The sequence below is a fragment of the Lampetra fluviatilis genome, chromosome 9, assembly GCF_964198595.1.
Source record: "Lampetra fluviatilis chromosome 9, kcLamFluv1.1, whole genome shotgun sequence".
Taxonomy (NCBI): Eukaryota; Metazoa; Chordata; class Hyperoartia; order Petromyzontiformes; family Petromyzontidae; genus Lampetra; species Lampetra fluviatilis.
This window is the reverse complement of record NC_136283.1, coordinates 11,696,056-11,716,141: the sequence shown is the minus strand read 5'-3', so window position 1 is coordinate 11,716,141 and position 20,086 is coordinate 11,696,056. Positions and strand designations below refer to the sequence as shown.

General features: G+C 46.0%; 1 protein-coding gene across 1 annotated transcript; it reads left to right on the top strand.

Annotated features, from left to right (window-relative positions):
• The first annotated feature begins 5,582 nt into the window (after positions 1–5,582).
• Positions 5,583–19,663, top strand: FGA (fibrinogen alpha chain). Its single transcript, XM_078859446.1, has 9 exons — positions 5,583–5,702; positions 8,551–8,673; positions 10,096–10,279; positions 11,158–11,303; positions 12,244–12,780; positions 13,300–13,474; positions 15,724–15,869; positions 18,393–18,617; positions 19,026–19,663. The coding sequence occupies exons 1-9, from the start codon at positions 5,649–5,651 to the stop codon at positions 19,371–19,373; spliced, it is 1,938 nt and encodes a 645-aa protein (XP_078715572.1). The 5' UTR covers positions 5,583–5,648; the 3' UTR covers positions 19,374–19,663.
• Positions 19,664–20,086: the final 423 nt, after the last annotated feature.

Genomic DNA, 20,086 nt, shown 5'->3' with positions numbered 1-20,086 from the left:
CCAATGCTGGTGAAATGATTCCCTGCCAGAACAGAAGCAAGTGTGGCTGACGGGATGTGTACTAGATATAGGAAGGAGACATCCCTTACGGATCTGTGTTACTGATCTTCTTCACAACAGCGGCGGCCAATACGTGGATTGTGGATCACAACACATTTGTTGTACATCTCAGGACAAATCAGGACAATGACATCATAAGCAGGCAATTCTCGTTCGGGCTGATGGCAAGTACAAATCCCCGACTAAGAACTCATATATTCACAAGTAATAACTTGTACCAATAAATGGCGCGATTAATTCGTGTCCGGAGTACGGTATACAGCAAAGGCCGTAGCCATGGAGTCAACATTGGGGGGGACCAAATCTTCCAGGGGGTGTGGGGTTCCCCCCCCCCCCTCCAGAAAAAAAATCTAAATTTGAAAAGAATTTCCTGCCATTTCCTGCCTAAAATATTAAAAAATTCACTAACACATGGGATGAAATTTTCTTAGTTTTTTACAATAATGTCTAATAGTGTATTGTATTACATTGCTCTGTTTTTTTCTTTTTTACCTTTTCTTGTTTCATTGTATGTAATGGCAGAGATTAGGGATTAATAAAGGACAACCATAATCACAATCATATAGACAGAAATCTATTTTATAGCAATATATTTGGGGGAACATTTTGAGCATATTCCAATATGTATGTTTAGTAATGAAGGTGGTATTTCCGATTTAGCCAGCGTGTTATTACACATACATCGTCAGTAGAGGGCAGTGCAGCACAATCCATTGCACTTTCCTACGCTCCAACATAAATGTTCCCCGCCACCGACCGGCACTGACCACCAGGACGTTTTAAAGTTTAATTCATTAGGTATAGCCCTGTGAGCCATGCGGCTCATGAGTCGGGTGCAACCGCAACAAACAAAATATGAACAGAGAACATCTTAAAGCCACGACGCGCAACAGAAACATCCTGGATAAACCAGCAAATCTTCCATTAAAAACCCCACCGTATTACAACGCTGTGTGCAAAAATCTCAGTGTGATGCAAATCAAACAATAACAACCATGAGATAATTTAGATTAAAGTTATCAGGCCAACTCCGCACTTCCGCAAGAAACATGGCTTAACCATATGTTTTTTTGAAATCGCCAAAATAAAGCTATAAAATACAATCATAAGAACTTTGAATCAAATTTAACAATAAACGAGGTGAAATGATCCCCATGAGCCACAGGGCACGCGCGAGGGGGTTTCTCATCCAGTAGTGGATCGCCACGAGGGCTATATATGCACTTGCTACGAGAGTTATGACACTCGGACATCTCTGTGTTAGGCGCTCACGCATGTTACTGCTCTAAAATGCCGGGCAAAATAAATCAATCAGACACCACACCTTCACACGGAGCTGTCACTCCACGTAACATTTTTGACCAGGGACGTGAGGTCAGGGGAGGCAGGGGGGGGGGGGGCGCAGAGCCTCATCTGTCATACTCCAATGAAAATAGCTGTTACGAAAAGTAAAAAAAAGAATAATCAAATAAAATAAATATGAAGACTTTTCCACTGATCTGTGTTATAAATGTCATTTCTGTACGATTCAAATCATTTTTATAGTCAAAATCGCCAAATTTGCGGAGCTCCGCTGCAAATACAGGAAGAGACGAGAGGTGAGGCAGCGACGAGCTCAGCCTCCCCTCTGATTGCGCAACTCCTCAGTAACTGGATGGAGCGCGGGCAATAAGCGCGTGCCTGTTACTATCTCAGTATGTCACCAATGTAATGTTTGTAGACCCTTTCATTTCATGTCCTCGCCTTCCATACTCCAGGTAACTTATTCCACGTATGTGTATACAGATATTTAGGGTCGCTGGTCTCGTCATGAAACTGCAATGAAAAAGCACCAGGGGAGGCAGCTATCACATCTGCCTCACTGAGGGGGACGTGTCTAACACGCCCCCCTCAGTGAGGCCACGCCCCCCTCAGTGTGTGAATCTGGCTCTGACACGAGCCAGTGCCTCCCCAAGCCATTGACCTCACCGCACCTCACTGCTATTGACACACATCCCGTCAGCAACACGAGTGCGTAATTTCAGCAGCATTGATTGGTTCAACGTTGGCAACCAACACTCAGCGTCTCATCAGCAGCTTACTTGACCCATGCTGGTGACTGCCAGACGTTCACAAGGCAAGGGAGCCTGCTTCCCCTCGAGACCACGGGTCCCAAGTGCGATGTAAAAGTCACACAATGCAAGAAGGGAGCCAGGGTCTGAGGAAGAGTGAACACGAATCGCTGCCACAAATTTTGCCACCTTTGACAGTCACAGGATTTGAGACAAACTGGACCGGGAGGTCTGTCAAAAAAAAGGTCTCATCATGCATCGGGTTTGAATACGGTCGCCAATCTTTTCATCTGTAGACCAAACCCAGACATTTCTGGCACCCCAAGTCTACCAAAACTGTGCACTGTTAGTCTGCAATAATGTTCAACAGTACAAAAACTAATTCTGCCACGTCAGATGTAGTTGTACAAAAAACTACAATCACAACCACAATTACAGCACCACACACACACACCTAATATTGCAATCACAACTATTGTTCCTGTGACATATGTGTTCATGAAAGGAGACGACACTGATCCCAACTCTCACAGATCCATGAGCCCAGGTGTTGGCAACCTGCGGCTACTAAAGCCGCATGTGGCTCTTGACGGACTGCTTCGTGACGTTATTTATTTATTAAGCACCACCGTCTCGACGTTTTCACCACGTGCATTGCGGCTCTTCGAATACTGAAGGGGTTTTTTTAAAACCGAAATTCGAAAAAAATGTCTCTTATTTTGGTTGCCGACCACTGCATTAGCCGGTCACATAAATACACTGCCCATGAAGATCACAGGAAACCTACCGGACAGTGTTGAGGCCAACCAACTATGGTTGCAAGCTGCATTTAAATTTAATTACATAAACAGTACACAAAAGCGTGAGAGTCTAGAAATTACAAGTGATTATAAAGTGTGATGATGTCCGACTTGTGCCGACTACGATTCCGCAGAAAAAAATGCAGTCGTCCACGCTCCCACAAATCAAGGCCTTGTTTAAATTTGTTTTTTATAAATGTACCGGCTACACTGAGATGACATGGGGAAGGTAACAAGTCAGCTGAAGAGGTGATTACTTTGAGTTGTGTTACGTGATTTTGTGTCGAACTCGGACCAGAGACCTTGGCTGAAAGATCAGCCGTTCACCGGCGTTGGCTCTGCCGGGCCGGGCTGTCCTGGTGAGACAATGTGTGTCGAGGCTGGCCCCAGGGTGTGCTTGTATTTTATTATTATTATTATTATTTTACACGCTTTTATTTAACTCACTCTATCTTTTGTTCTTGTCGTTGTATCCTCACATTTTGTAACAAAATGTTTACCCACTTCCCAATGTGGTATCGACTGCAAACTTAGTATATTTATGTCATACTGATGACAATATGTTATTTTTCGGTCTGGCTCTAATTGTCCACGGTAAACTGACGTTGGCTGTAATTGGCCAGGGTCCGTTACGTTATGGCAAGCTTCGGGGCCACTTCCTGGAGTCGTGGAGTTCTTTCATTACAAGTACATTTCATAAAAGCGTGTTTAAAAAAAAAGAAAAAAAAATATTACTTATTAATCGCTGCTGCTGGGGTTATGGACTCCCAGAAGGCCGTGCGGCTGATAGGTTGTGAAATAAATGCCTTTATCATTTGTGGAGACAAACGCCGCTCGTTTTCCTACTTTGTGGCAGGTCAACAACGTACATGGAAATGATGAATTCTACCACGACTCGTGGTCGAGTGCACAGGCGTTTTAACTTTGTTTCACATTAAAACCATGTTCTGTAATTTTTTCATGAATGTTTAGAACTTAAGTTCAGAGTTGGCATGGTGAACACAGCCTGTGATGTTCGTGTTATGTGCAATAGCTGCAAGCGCGTGTGTGCACACACACGTTAATCATTCAACCGGGCAAATGTTTTTCAAAGATAATTTCTTCCCGTTGTCCAATATTTGTTTTTGGAGGACAAACTCAAAGGCACATCAAAGAGGAAAACTCCGATGTGGGTGGGTGCTGCCCACTGGCGCCCTCATTGTGCTTGTGTCACTGGCAGAGTGAACCTGCACCTGCTGATAGCCGCAATCATTTTCAATTTCTGGGTGGTGGTACTACCGAAAATATCATCACGTCCTCTGTAGCGGATTAAATTGCCTCCACCTTGTCCCCACTTACTAAAAACACTAAATTACATTTGGGTTTTGGAGTTTGCCAGCTAAGCACCGGGTGAATCACGAGCTTGTATCAAACTAAAGAAGACAATACTCCTTTCCATATCTGTCCCTCTGCATAAAAAAAAACATTTTACATATCCCAACGGCCACATGGCCTTCTGCGGTCACAGATCGATCTGTACAAATGATACGCGGTTACGCAAGGACTAGAGGAGTAACCCAAACGTGGCGGCAAATTCGTTGTTTAATCTGCACAAAAGCACTGATGGTGATGGTGGTGGTGATGATGGCGTTGGGTGGCCCAGGCGGGCAGAGACGGTGACAATGATGATGGACAAGGAAATGGGTCATCCAGAAGTTGGCTAAATTAATCTTATCCATACTTTCTCATGGATAAGAGTAACCTCGAAATTAGTGGCATATTCATCCTATTATCTGCGCATATCCATGGTTTCTATCTGACTGAAATTGACCAGGAAGAGGTCATTCATCTTATTATTCGTGCGATAGCGTCAATAAGAGGATTATCCACGAGGTGTTCTTACTTTCCACTTTGATTGTATCATACAATATAATCTTGGCCTTGACACCTGCAAGTTCATAGAAATTTTCATGGTGAGTAAAATGTGCCAGTGGGATCTTGATTTGTTTCATATTTGTTGACGTTGGTAAGAAACATTCAGCCGTGAAATGTTTTACAAGAATGACTCAAAGCTGTTTAACAATCACCATTCCCGCCAGATCAGGTGATCTGATCTGGCGATGTTCACTACCTTGCCAAGTATACAGGAGGTCGTGGGTTCGACCACAACCCTGACGCCTGTATATTTGGAATTTGCGTGTTCTCCCCGTGGTCGTGTGGATTTTCCTCTGGGTCCTCCAGTTTTTCCCTCCACATTTAGATTCAACATGCGTTTAGACTGTTTGGCTGCGATACATTTCCACATGATAAGCAACGTTGTTGAGCTATCATTTGTGGCCAGGTCGCTTCTAAACAAAGGGCTATATAGCTCAGTGCGTCTTACCTGGTAACATTAAAAATAGTTTTTAGTTGAACAAAGTTGAGGTTTAGAGCCCCTCTGCTGCGCTCTGGTGGCGTTGCGCTGCAGCACACGGCACAGCTCTGTCACTGTGTGGAGGGCGCAGGTCACCCCCTGCAGAAGCAGCAGCACAAGGGCATCTCTGGCCAATCTTTACCAACACAAAAAAGATCAGTCATTGACTGAGCGAAGCGAAGAAGAGACGGCGCCACGCTAGGCAGAGTCGCACCAGCCTTCACAAACTGAAGATCTCATGTCTCTCTGTGGTTGAAATGAAACACTGATTTTACTGCTTGGCTTTATTCTTGTTTAATTATATTTGGTTTATTTATTTTATTTGTTTTCCTGCAAAGAGTTGCCATGACGTTACGTGGAGTTTTCATGGTCCTCATGGGGTGTCTTCTGGTGTCAAAGGTATTTCTGCGACATCTCTTCACTATTTCAGAAATAACTGAATGACCGTTAGATGCTGAGGTGGTTGTGGATTCCCAGGACTCTGGTAAGCTCCAGGATGCATGTTATTTGAGGGTGTCGAGGAGTTGCTAAAATTATCTTGAGAGTTCTGAGGCTAAACATTTATTCAAATGGTTGGCTTTAAATTACAACTGAAACTTTATGACAGCTTGTTTTAGCGAATTAAATAAATGCAATCGTCTTTTCTTTATTTGTAATGGTAATGGGCATATATATGTCCTTGATTAAAAACGAAATTCCATGTGTATTCATTAAATACAATTGCATTGCCTATGTCCTATTCAAGACATTGCAATTGGAAGTGGGTTTTTTTGCATTAATTTTTCAAATTTTTTTTTTTTTATCTACGTGACTTTACCGAAAGAACCAAGAATATGCAATTGGAAGGTTCACTGATACATTCTGTTCTAAATTATCACCTTTGGTGATAACGGTATCGTGTGAAGAGCAGAGATACCTCGCACAGACATAACCATTTACGGGGATACTTTTGAAAAGTCTCAGATAACTGATTACTCAAGGATTCAGAGGTATTGCTAGGCAATCCCATAATTATAATTTTTAAATGTTATTGGATTGCTCTCATGAGTATTTACTTCACCCGAAGCTACGTTGAACCATAACCTTGTATATGTAATAGGCCTAGACTATGGCTGTAGTCTTCCGTTCGCTACCGACACGAGCCCCCGACTCAGACTTTCTGCATTGGGCCCATCGCTATGTTCATGAGTCACGCCACTTTTCATGAGCAAAATGAATTTTCCACAAGCACTCGATCCAGCTCTCACTCACCTGGTTGCTTCAAAACTTCGATCCTGGTAAGCCTTCAATAATCACCACAGATATAAATTTATTGATATTGTGAAGAGCTGTTCTTATTTCACGGAGTTCATTTGCCCGTTGGTTGCTTATAGTAAACATGGTGAGCGAATCTAGGACGGTCAATATATTCACCATTTATTTTTATGCCTTTATCTTCCCAAACAAAAGTTTCGAAAATGTCTTCTCCTGTTGCTGTGAATAGCCGGATCTCATCGCCTAGATGTGATTTTTTTTCCTTTGTCCAATTTTAGTGCAGCTGTTTTATCTTTCTAATTGGGTTTCATCATCTCTACAGTATGTATAATTGGTTTTCATCATATCTATTATATACTGAAGGGGATTGGTTTGTAAGAGCCTCGATGACTGCATCAATTTCCATTTAATTCAATGCCGTTTCATCTGCCTTTCATAATATAGGTTTCCACTAGTAATCGATCATCATTTGTCTGTTTGAGAATTCATTTAACAAAAAAATAGAGAGCAGTTTATGTGCGTCATACGAGGCGAATGGCCCTGTTATTCTTCTAAGCGACGTTTCCTCCCGTTGTGACCAAATAAATGAATGCGCTCCCATTTCACAATCCAGGCGTTTCGTTTCTGCGTAGCAATTTGGTAAATATGTCCCCACGTTTCGATTCAACAACTGGCCCAACCACTCCACCTGCTGTGGAGTTCTTCCTGTGTTCGCGCTGCGAGGCTCTGCATGTACAACTTCACGTGTTAATACGTTGCACTTCTTTCGCAGTCAACCGTGCGAATCTGATGTGCGTGGGAAGGACAGCAAACTAAACATAAAAATCAGTTCTAAAGAAATGATTTTTCAATATAGATTTAAAAGTTCATAGCTCCAGTGGCTTCCTAATATCGGAACACATTCCTCCTCGGCTGACGCATTTTTATTTTCTGTAAAGTCCTGCGTGTAATTCCTTCCCTAATTGTTCGATTATTTTTAGATCACACGTAAAACGTCCATCTTGCTCTCTGAAGGCGACTACAGTATTTGTGATTTACCAATCATCAACTTCATTGTCGATCATTTCACGCACCTGCTGCACGCTATGAAATCTCGAGGCATGCTTCTGTTGTGGTCTCTGCTTTCTCACCTTATTCCTTTCAGAACGGTTTTACGGATTTCTCTCCATTCTACGTTTTGTTTGTTCTCTTTGCCCCTTTTTGCCACATCTCCCTTTTTCTTCACCGTGCGTGTTGTGGTCTCGGATAACTTTCGGTCACGAGTTCTCTGCGTCTGCATTGCTCGTGCAACGAGAGCCACCTTCGTCCAAGAGAGGACGAAGCTAATTACGGGCATGGACCGGACGGGTTCCATCAAAGAGATATCACGGGAGATGCGGGAATTCAGACTGATTTTAATCAACAGATTACTATCTGGAGTACAATGGTGAACTGGATGTCACCACTTCGATAATGAGACCGCATCCTGTTACTGGACAGTGCACTGGAAGCGACAGCAAAAATAAAACAGAGGGAATATTTACGACCTCAACATCATAGTAAAGCAAAAAGATTATATTTGACTTAAAATGAAATCAAAGTACCATGCGTATGCTATGATTGCGCTGAAGCATAATAGTTGTGTGCAAACTCACGTCCGTGGCTTTGACAGGCAGATGAATGACTGTGAAATGTGTTTATTTGCAATGGCCATTCGATTATAATTGTCATATTCAATGCGAGTCTTACCCAGAAAGGTTGATACGGTAGTTGATGATTCCTGTTCATAGTTGGTGGGAGACCGTCAGGGCGAGGCATGTTGAACTTCTTTCGCACCGTACGTAGCCAACCATGCTGACCTTAGTAGGTAGCTGCCTGTCCACTGTCGCAGCAGCTGTGGCATCTAGTAGTGGAGGGGGTGGGCAGCCGCGGCATCCGTATAGCTATGGTCACGAGGACGTCTTCACGTTGAGAAACTCAAACACACGAATGTGTCCCCTCGTTTGCCCACCAGGCATGGTCCTCGGGCGACGACTCCAGCATCGACATCCGTGGCCCACGCCTCGTGATGCCCTCTCAAGCCCGGGACTCCTGCAGCACCCAGCAGACCACAGACTTGTGTGTGGAGGGGAACTGGGTACGTGGCCTCGGGCCGGCCTCGGGCCCATGACAAGAAGATGGTGGTCACGGTGCCTCCCGCACAAAGAAGCCAATGCCAGGCCACGGTGGCTCTCTCGCGTGTTTCAACGGTGGCAGCAGCAGCAGCGAGCAGGCCCATGGCTTGTACACCCATAACACAAGGCCTCGGGCACATGAGATTCAAAGTAACACTATTATGATTGCCCCTTGAGGTCTATCTTGGCCAAGGCGGCTCAGAATTAGAATTTATACTGGAGGAATCCGATGAGCGAAACAGCTCTTTTTCACAGATGTCCAGTTGGGGCGGGTCAGAACGTTACCACAAAATTCTATAGAAAAACACGATAGGAGTGCATAGTTTAAGAAAGATAAGCAAATCACAAAAAAATATGCAAGTAAAACTTTACTTTTTTTTTCTTAGCAGGTAAGGCCCACTGAGCGATTAGCTTATTTTTCAGAAGGGACCTGGCCACAAATGATAGCTCAACGAAGTGGCTTATCATGTTGACATTTATAGCAGCCAAATACTCGAAATAATCTTTCCAAGGAGAGGGCGGTTCTGAAATGTCAAACTTAAAAAAGGCCCTACGTTAATGAAAATTAAATTGTCGGTATTTCCTCTGGTGAATATCAACACAATGCCGTTTTTTTGTCGGCGGGGGGGGGGGGGGGGTCTCTCAAAGGTGGGATCCACCACTGCCACCTCGGAAGCGAAATGTCCCTGTCTTGCTTGAAGGACGGTGAGACCATTGCATGCCCCGCTTGGCATTCTTGAGGAAGACCTCCGTGTCCTCGTGTTGTGCACCCAGGCCCGGACTGTCCATAGGGCAGAAGTCCATAATAGGCCAATATACCCGGTGGGCCAGTCCATTCCGAGGGTTGGTGGGCCGGTCTGTGAGGAAATTGGCAATGTGATCAGAGTCAAAAAAATATCGCCTCTATTATCTATGCTTCATTGCTTATTTTTGTTCTCAGTTGGCAATGAGTCCGAGATGCAGCAGCCCCAAAGAGTCTTCCTCACTGGCCCATTTGTGACTTAAAGCTTTCGTGACTGCAGGAATTCATATTCGTTGGGTCTTTCGGTAAAGCCACGTAGATATAAAAAATAATAAAAAAATAATAACAATATCACACCTGAAGACGATTGCTTGTGTTGCGATCGAAACGTCGTGCTTTGTTATTATTTTTTATTATTTTTTATATCTACGTGGCTTTACCTGAAGTCCCAAAGAATATGGCCCATTTGTGTTTTTTTTAACCAGCCCAAATGGATCATTACGATCGCACGACAAAATCACCATACTACGTCGTCACATCGCAAATCTAGCTACTCCATAGCCCGAATTCGAGCCAGTGCGTTTACTAATTCTCGGGGTGATTTTTTGTCTCAGTCCGTCACTGGTCGTGCCTCCTCCCTTAGGGGCGCAAGTGCCCGGGTGGGTGCCGTATGCTGAGCATGCTGAGCCGCACGGAGAAGGACAGCACGCGCCGTGTAGACGAGCTCACGAAAAGGCTGGCGCGCATGATCCAGCTGCACACGGAGATCCACACGTACTACCGCTCCGTCAGCGACGTCTCCAACCAAGTGGTGACCGACAGAGAGGGTAACGGAGTAGTGCGTGGCACAGATGCCTCTTTGGTGGCGAAGGTGGCACGGACGCATGCAGATGTCGGCCGCTGTCTGCGGCGTAATAAAAAAAAATCTATCGAGGCATTACATTTTTAAAAAACACAGTTGCTGATCACAGGTCCCCGAAGTGTCAAGCGGGCAGCAACAAACAGCACTGAAAAAGTTGTAATGAATGAGTGTAACACACACCTCCGATTAGCACGGTTGGCGACGTGCCATGCGACATCAGTTCAACATACACATATATACAAGAACAAGGTTATATGAGCTTGGGAAACACACGATGCAATTGAAGAAGCAGAGAAAGAAGTGTTGTCACCTGCAGTGTTCTGAGTGTATGGGCGTGTTGGTTGGTGAATGAGTATGTGAGTGATTGGGTGTGTGAGTGAAAAGGGAGACAAAGGCGGCCGGGCGTGATGTTGACCACCCACGCCCTCGTGTGCCATGCCGGCCTTCATAGGTGCTCACTAACAGCGCTTGCCCCAACAGTCTGTTAAGGCTATACGGGGGATCTGTTTGAGTGATTGGGTGAGTGAGTGGGTGAGTGAACGAGTGCGTGTGTGAGTGGCTGGGTGTGTTGTTGTGACTTGCAGTGTTGTTTGGTGTTGGTGAACACAGTCAGTGTCTGGTAGACCGAGTCCTCAACACGGGTGGAAGAATCAGCGAGTGAAGTTCACGGGAACAGTAACCATGGTCGTGCCGATAGAAGAGCAATCATGCTTTGGCCTCAGTGATCACAGGGGTTGCGTTAATTCTGCTTTATTCGCCTGTGCTGTGAGTGTTCAATCACGACTGGCACGACTGCCGCTTTCCCCCTCTACCGTGTTGTTACCTGTGTGTGTGTGCACACAGACACAGAGGCGCGCTTCTATGCTCTGCTTTCCGACCTGGAGAGGAAAATCATCTACCTGCAGAGACGCGTCAACGGCCAATTCACGCTGCTGTCTCAGCTCCGAAATGGAATTGCTCAGCAAACATCTACGATCCTGCAACTGGAGGTGAGGATTGTGTCATTTAGTCAGCACGGAAGTAATAATACCATAGGGGTTCACAATGCGACCAATCGTTAGCATTGCAAGCACTTAGCAGGCGATCTTCTTTCACGTGCGTTGACCATCGTATGTCATAGAGTTTCACTTGAGTTAGAATTGACCATCTTTCATCGAGGAGGTATTAAAAATATTCACCTGGTAAAGCCCACCGAGCTATTAGCTATTTTTCAGAGGTGACGCGGCCACACATGATGATAACTCATCGAAGTGGCTTATATCGTTACACGTGGGCATTTAAAGTCGTATCCAAATAATCTAAATGCAAGTTTCTAAATGTGGAGGGCAAATGCAGAGGGACTCGGAGGAAAATCCACGCGACCACGGGGAAAGAACACGCAGGCTCCGCATATACAGGCGTCATGGTTGGAATCGAACCCACGATATCCTGCGTACCAGGCGAGGGGAGATTACATCTCGCCATCATGGCAGCCCAACAAAATCACCTGGATGGTGCCCAACCCTGTCAGAACTCAGAAGCTAAAAAATTAACCCGTAAAAACAAAGTTTTTCACTATAAATCCTTTATATGCGTGGCGGCTAGAGTCCTCTCGTCCTCTGGCTTGAGATGGCTGCCACCTATGGGTCAGATGATTCCCTGCCACCATTAAGCAATTGGTAATTAAATATAATTTATTTTTTCCAAAAAAGTGTAAAATTTTGGAATTTTTTTTCACGAAAATAAATTGTCACGCATAACGAGTCGTTGTGCAAAATGTCAGCTCGATTGGGTCACGGGAAGTGGGTTAAAAAACGACCGAAAAATGTGCACGGTCATAAGCGCGCAAGCAAGCAAGCAAGTGAACTTAATATAAAGGATTTAAAAAGTAGCATGCGCGCCGCGTCATCCACGTCGCGACCTTCACGCTCCGCGCGTTTCCCTCCACAGGTGGACATCGACATCGCGCTGCGCACCTGCAAGGGCGCGTGCGCGCGCCAAACGAGATACCGCGTGGACAAGGAGATGAACCTCCAGCTGGAAAAGGCCAACAGCTACCTGAGCGGCATCAACCTCGCGCTGTTCGAGGAGATAGTGCACGAGAGCTTCTCTGTGGAGCGCGAGCATGCGCGCAGCCTGCACCCCTACAGCGGTGGCCCCACCAGCGATTCGGCCCGCACGGAGCCACGCGATGACGACGGCACGGCCAGCCAGGCCAAAGGCTTCCGATCAGACGCAACGGACCCGGGCGTGTCGCACGCCAACAGTTCCAACTCGTTTGAAAATGTTGATGAGAAGTCCAAAGTGGAAAAAGACGTGAATGTAGCATCCACTTCTTCAGTGTCATCATCATCATCGTCGTCGTCGTCGTCATCTTCGTCAACGTCATCAACAATATCGTCAACGCAGAAAACAGAAGAGCTCTCTTTTAAAAAGGTTTCTGTGAGTACAGCTGCAGTGGCTGGAAAAGACACAGATGACTTCCAGGTGAGGCTGCCTCTGTGAAGTCAGTCATGTACATGACCCATGACTGCTTTGGTTTTTTCAACGATTAATGAACGGTGGGAAGTGACTGTTTTCACCAATAATGGACAGTCGTAAAAATTAACAAGATATATATTTACACGTAGAAAATATTGATATTTCCGTTGTGACTGGCCATGAACGATCAACTTTGAATAGTCTCCATTGCTAAGGCTGGATTTTAGGACATGAATACACGCGGTCATATTGAGTGGTCATAGCTGCTTGAGTGGTTATTATTGGTAATACTGTATCCACAAACATTTATACTCCATGCTGATGACACAAGATTTGCCGCTCAGGTTTATCCAAGACATGAATTACGCTGGGCATCTGTTCAAGGCTGCTGTACCAGGGGTGATAACGTGCAATGCCTTCGTTTCCTGACCGTTCCTAAGACGTATAAATTGTGCCCATGTTAATCACCGGCAGTGAAGCGGTAAAAGTGTGTGTTTGCCTCACTGTGTCATGTCGCTCTGGCAGTGGGACTCCGTCCAAACAGCCGCACAAACAGAGGAGGGCTTTGTGAGGGACACGGGCGCGGATGGCGCGTGGAATCAACCCAACATGCACTGGAATTCGGATTTTGGCACCGCAAGCGACGACGAACCAGACTTCCAAGCGCGGAGCCACAGGACCAACTTGTCCGAATATATAGGTGCAAGGCCTCAAATCTCTACCCATGACTTGTATCACAAGCGTAGACTCCTTTCGGTCACTACGGATGTTGCAGCTCGTGTAGTGGTGCTACGGGGAAGAGTGCGCAGTGGGTGTGGGCCAAGCAATTGCAGAACTGCGATTTTACCTTTCACAAAACAATACTCCGAATGTCATTGGGTTACTGAAACTTGGCCAGCTCTTGGGAATTATGCAGCCACGATAAGTTCCACATGCACCACAGTGGCAGAAAAAAACTCTATCCTAGAATTATTACCTTGAGTATTATTACACATATACCCGTCACTATTTTCAGGAGGGTCCTGCCAAGTATTTGAGTACGTGGTGGTGATTGCAATGTGGATTCCAATTGAGTAATTTACAGATAAAGTTTTCAAATTTGGCAAGCTTGAACCGTCTCACTGGCCCACTGCAGCCGACTTTTGCAAATTACGTCATGGACTCTTAACATCTACTACAAAGCAGACGGCGCATCGTATTTGTATGGTTTATAATAATAGTTTATTTGTAAGGCGCCTTCCATTGATGTTTCAAGATGCCTTGTAAGAATAAGGAAAGGCCAAGAGACAGAGAAGCTAAATAGAATAAACTGACTTAGAAGATGTGTTTCAAGAGGAGAGATAAAAGTATCCACATTATCGGTTAAACGAATTTCCAGCCGTAGGGAATTCCACAACCGTGGCACGCAGACACAGCAAATACCCGCTCACCCCAGGAACGCCGCCGAGATCGAGGTACGCACGGAGGGGCTGAGTCTGCAGAACTTAACGACCTTGAGGGGGTGTACGGATGGATTAGCTCGTGAATACATGGTAGTGGCAGCCCATGCAAGGCTTTAAAAAAAACTCGTAGAAGGTTCTTAAACTTTACTCGTTTCAAGACCAGAAGCGAGTGTAATGATAAGTGAACCGGAGAAATGTGGTCCCGTAATGGGGTTCGGGTGAGCACCCTCAATAAAAAAAACGCGGTATTAACCAGGGCGGCCACTCCACAATAGACGAACGCCCACGAGCCGTGGTGATTCATTGAATTAGTGGAGAGGAATCTTGACTTAAAAGCTTTCGTGACTGCAGGGATTAATATTGTTTGGGTCTTTCGGTAAAGTCACGTAGATAGGCTCAAAGAAAATAACAAAAAAATAACAAAAAAACTACGACGTTTCAATCGCAACGCAAGCGGGCGGGGCTATTGATGTCAATTAACATCAATAGTTAATTAACATCAATAGCTTCGTTTATGACCCTTGGGCTACAACCATTTCAAACCTTTAAAACAGCCTGCTTCAGCAGCTTTCCTCTCTTTTTTCCTCCTGATAACGACCGCTTGCGTTGCGATCGAAACGTCGTAGTTTTTTTGTTATTTTTTATTATTTTCTTTGAACCTATCTACGTGATTTTATCGAAAGACCCAAAGAATAGTGGAGAGGAGTGGTCACATGCCGATCATGAATGGAGTTTTGGGGGGGGCACAGGGGGGGGGCAATTACCCCCCCAAAACTGGGCACTTTTATTAATTTATTTTCAGTAGTTTACAATTAAGATGAAAAATAAATTAATTATATGCACCCGCGATTCCAAATGTGAGGGACAAAGCGAACCCCTGACCCCCCAATATAGAAGTCAAACTCCGCCAATGATGCTTATTTGCCTTGCTGTCGTGACGACGATCTGGCGCACACGCAAGGCACTCGCTTGAACGATCGTAACGATGACGACGACGACAACAACAACAATCAAACACCATTGGAACCTCCTTTGCCAGTAGCAAAATATGATAATAAAAGGCGTCATCTGGTCCAACACCATGTGAGACTAGGCTCTAAGGAAAGCTGTCTCGGGTATGGACCAATCAATTTCAAGGACAGTGCATACATTATCAGAGTTATGTTTTTTGTTTGCATTCCGACCGCAGGTATTGTGGTCAATGCAAACATGACTCGTTGTAAAACAAGGTGTCAGTTTTGTTGCCAGATAAAAGGATAAAAAAACACCATTGGAACCTCATTTACCAGTAAAAAATATGATAATTGTTTTTTTTTTACCCTTCTATCTGGCAACAAAACTGACACCTTTTTTGTTACAAGGAGTCATGTTTGCATAGACCACAATACCTGCAGTCATAATGCAAACAAAAAAAGCAATTAACAATCAAACAAACAACGCTGACACATTCTCTAATCGGCGGAGTCGGTGACCCGCTGTTCGTGCCCCCTTGTTCCCCCTCTGCAAGACTGCCTGGACGTGCTGCAGAGGCGTGCGGGTGGCAAGGCGAGCGGTCTGTACGACGTGCGTCCGCGCGGGGCCAAGCGGCTCCTGACCGTCTACTGCGAGCAGGACAAGGACGGCGGCGGATGGACCCTCGTGCAGCAGCGGAAGGTAAACCAGTGACGGGTTATCCCAGGAGCACTTTCAAGACCCCCCCCCACTTCCAAGGCTTCCTCCAATTTCAAGGCCCCCCCCCCCCCCACATTTTCAAGGCCCCCCCCCCGCACTTTCAAGGCCCCCCCCCCACTTCCAAGCCCCACCCCAATTTCAAGGCCCCCCCCTCCACTTTCAAGGGCCCCGCGCTAAATGCTTTCAAGCTATCAATTCCGATTCAGTGATTCTGCACTTGCTCTATTACTATAGTACCATACTGCCTTCAACTTTTATGAACGACTGCGTTTTTAAGGTTAGCGGTTTGTGGTATTATCTGGCTGTATAAAGCAAATTTAAAAATACAATTACTTTACTATGGAAGTAAAAAAATGTGAGTTTTAATATTTGTGTGGTTTTTATTTTATTTAGGGCCCCTTCATAACATATGCTACAGGCCCCGCAGTAGCTTAATCCTGCACTGGAGGTAACGCGCCCTGGTCACGACGCCTCGCTCGTCCGCCGCGCAATCCCCGTCGTTCCTCCCCTGTCCACTACCCCGGGGAAAAGGGCCTTTTTCGAAGACTTTTAATTGGTCTAAGGGATCCTTAGCAGTTCCCCGCGACGAGCCCGAGCGGCGAGTCCGCCCGATGTGTCCCAAACGCGGCACGATGGCACCGTGCCCCGATGCTGTATCCCAGTGTTTCTTCGTTTGCTAGGCCCACGGGGCCACTGGCGGCCCCCTTGGTGCCCTGTCTAGTCAGGCAGCTTACACCAAAAGAAAGGGGACAGACTGGATAAAAGCACTAACCTTTGCGAGTTACTTGTTTAGGTCCTAACTGGTGAACTTTTTTGCGAGGATCCAGCAGATTTGAGCGCTTGGATGCTATCATGTGACATTTTCAATGTTTTGATTGCGCGGTTAGCAAAAAAAACTCGAACGTAATAGATTTTGATTTTAAGCTTTCGTGACTGCAGGAATTCATACCCTTTGGTTATTTCGGTAAAGTCACGTAGATAGAAAAAATAACTAATGAATCACGACCTTTCGATAGCAACACAAGCCATTGTCTTCATATGAAACAATACAGCAGGCGAACTGCTGAGGAGGAAATGTAGCGAGAGAGCTACTGCAACCAAAGGTTATATACATTTGTTGTGGGTACAACCCAAGAGTAAGTGGGCAGGACTAGGAATGGAATTTGCAAGTAAATGGATTAGCCGAGGTCACCCACCCCCACCCTCTCTGTAGCAATCAAAGTCAGACCTTTTTCGTAATGCTTACGCAGCTCAAAACATCAGAAGTAGAAGATTCCATCTTCAACTGAGTTTTCTATAGAAGTGATCAGCTCTATAAATGGTCTTGCCTCGATCTTCTTCTCCTCGGTTTGGCCTTCACAGGATCCCTGACTATTTCTCGTGTGTGAGCGGTGGCGATTTCTGAGTCCAGCTAAGCAAGTAAGGTGGTATTTTGCTTCAAATTCGACAAGGTCCCCACCTGCAATCCTTGCCAATAATACAGTGTCCTGTAGGTCATTTGCCATGCGGCTTACATTCTCATCTGCATATAGTGTCCTAAACTCATGAAGATGGCCATCCTCCTTTGTGCAGAAAATACAGATGTTCTTTGCCAGAGTGGTGATCTCTGCGTCACTTGTCCTTGACAGCAGCAGCGGACGTCTCCACATCATCTAGTTCTTTCTTTCTCTCTGTTCTTTCCAGTTTGCTCTTGCAAAATTTCCCATAGCAAGATTTGTGCCACCGAGCCTGGTGTTCAATAAAATCATCAGCGGTAACGTTCTCTTCAAAGCTGAGTGTCACTGGTAGTCGTTTTAATGCTCTAAATGCAGACACTTTTCAGAAAATATCTGTATGATTCAGATTTATCTCCACATTCTGGAGCATTCAATAGACACTTCAGCCTTTCAATAGTAGCCTGCTGACCTATCACGCATGTTGCCCAATCCATTCTGTATCTTCAGTCAATATCTGAACAAGTACAAAGTACAATGTTAGGTATTTCAGTCATTTTATAGATACAAAATCGTATTTTTGCAATTGTTTTGCTTACATATGTGGCCATGACCATCGTGTGGTAATATTTGCAATGCTCTGCTGTTGTTTCCTTTCATCAGTTTCATGTTAATGTTTTTGACCAAAACACGTGTTTTTGAGATTTTCCCAGTGCGGAATGAAAAAAAATTCCATCTTGGCTCGTAAAAAACTGTTACAATGACTTGTTTTCGTGGATCCTAGCAACAATGTTAAGTATGTTCGATGAAGATCATCTAAAAAAATCATGCTTTTATCCACATTTCATCAAAATCTGTCCCAAAGCTCCCTGACTATTAGTAGCCCCCCCGACAATACACGAACGTGAAAACACCTCCATCATCATCGTGCTGTCAAACCCCCAATGGCTTCAATTGTGTGGCGGCCCTCACACTGATGTCTTTTCGGCTAAAGCGCCCACCCATCACTCCCTCTGAATATTAGTGAAGAACCCTGCTGCATACCCTACCCGCCTTTGTTTTTCTCTCGGAGGACGGCTCCTTGAACTTCAACCGCTCGTTCTCGGCCTACCAAGAGGGCTTCGGAACAGTCGACGGCTCAGGCCACGGGGAGCTGTGGCTCGGTCTGGAGGCCATGTACCTGCTCGCCCACGAGGACTCCACCATGCGGGTGGAGCTGCAGGGCTGGGACGGCGCGGGCGCCCACGCCGAGTACACGGTCACCCTCCGGGACGACAGCGAGGGCTACGCGCTCCAGGTGCGAAAGATCAGGCCGTGTGCCACCTCATGTCCCTGTGTCCCCCCACCACCCGAGTTCACTCTCCTCCTCAGCGGTGGTGTAGCAGTTATTATGCCATCATCTACTAGGAGCCAGGTCTAATTTAGAGGCTGCATTGAGTGTTGTTGAAACGAAAGAGGCCAGTACACAGTGGGATACCAACATTGGTGTGCGATTCCATCCGAAATTCTGCCACGGGTGCCACGTCACGAGGCGAGAGGATCCGCTCAGATCGCTCGCAGAGCGGAATATCACGGAGCTCGTGCTGTGATCCCTTCCTTCATTGACCTCTTGTCTACCCGCACAGCAAGGGGGCACCACCCCCCCCCCCCCCGTACCACCCCTCGCTGAACTGGCCACGGCCACCCCGCGCTCGCTGTCGCGCAGATCTCGGACTACCGCGGCACGGCGGGGAACGCGCTCGTCTCCGGGGTGGCCGACGACCCCGAGCTGACCTCCCACGGGGGGATGACGTTCAGCACCTTCGACCGCGACACCGACAAGTGGAGCGACGGCTCGTGCGCCGAGTGGTACGGCGGCGGCTGGTGGTACAACGCGTGCCAAGCCGCCAACCTCAACGGCGTGTACTACCAGGGGGGGCCGTACGACCCCCGCGAGAAGCCCCCCTACGAGGTGGAGAACGGTGTGGTGTGGGCCACGTACCGCGGATCCGACTACTCGCTCAAGCGCACCTCCGTGCGCTTCCGACGCGTCCAGATACCCATCGTCGAGTGACGGCACTGGCACACGCAAGAGGTTTTTCATGAAAGAGGCCACGAGGCTGAGTAAGCGAGTTGCAAGTTGTAGTCGATCATTGTAATCAAGGCCGGTAAAGCGAGTTGTAAGTTGGAATCGATAGCAAGAACCGTTTCATTGTTTTTACAAAGTAGCATTACTCATGGGTTACAGCAAAAGTGATTATGGATGGGAGAAAGAAAAAATACCTGTCAACCCCTTATCCGTGCCTACCTTATTACAGACCAATTCAGACATTATTGGTCACCCCGTGCCCTTATAAATCTCAACGTTCATCCTACAAAGTCCCATCACAAGGGATAAACACAAACGAATTTAAATTTTTGCCCGTATTGAAACGGCTGTACACCGTATGGACCTGCAAACTCAATTTCCCAGTACAAGAATACAGGTAAACCGTATGGGTTGACAGGTAAACCGTGTGGGTTGACAGGTAAACCCGTATGGGTTGACAGGTATGGGATTGTCACGCAGTAGGCGTAATGATGTCGTTGGTGTTGACATTGTGTTTTCGCAATATGAATTGCCAGAACAGATACGTTGAAAGATTTTTGGTAATGATGTAGATGGAAATTGTATACTGTAAACATTCCTCACTAATTGCCCAATTGAATAATAAACTTACCACTGAAACACGTGCCTCTCTCTCTCTCTGTGCTTTTCCGAAGCCATTGCAAACGCTGCGTTTTCAT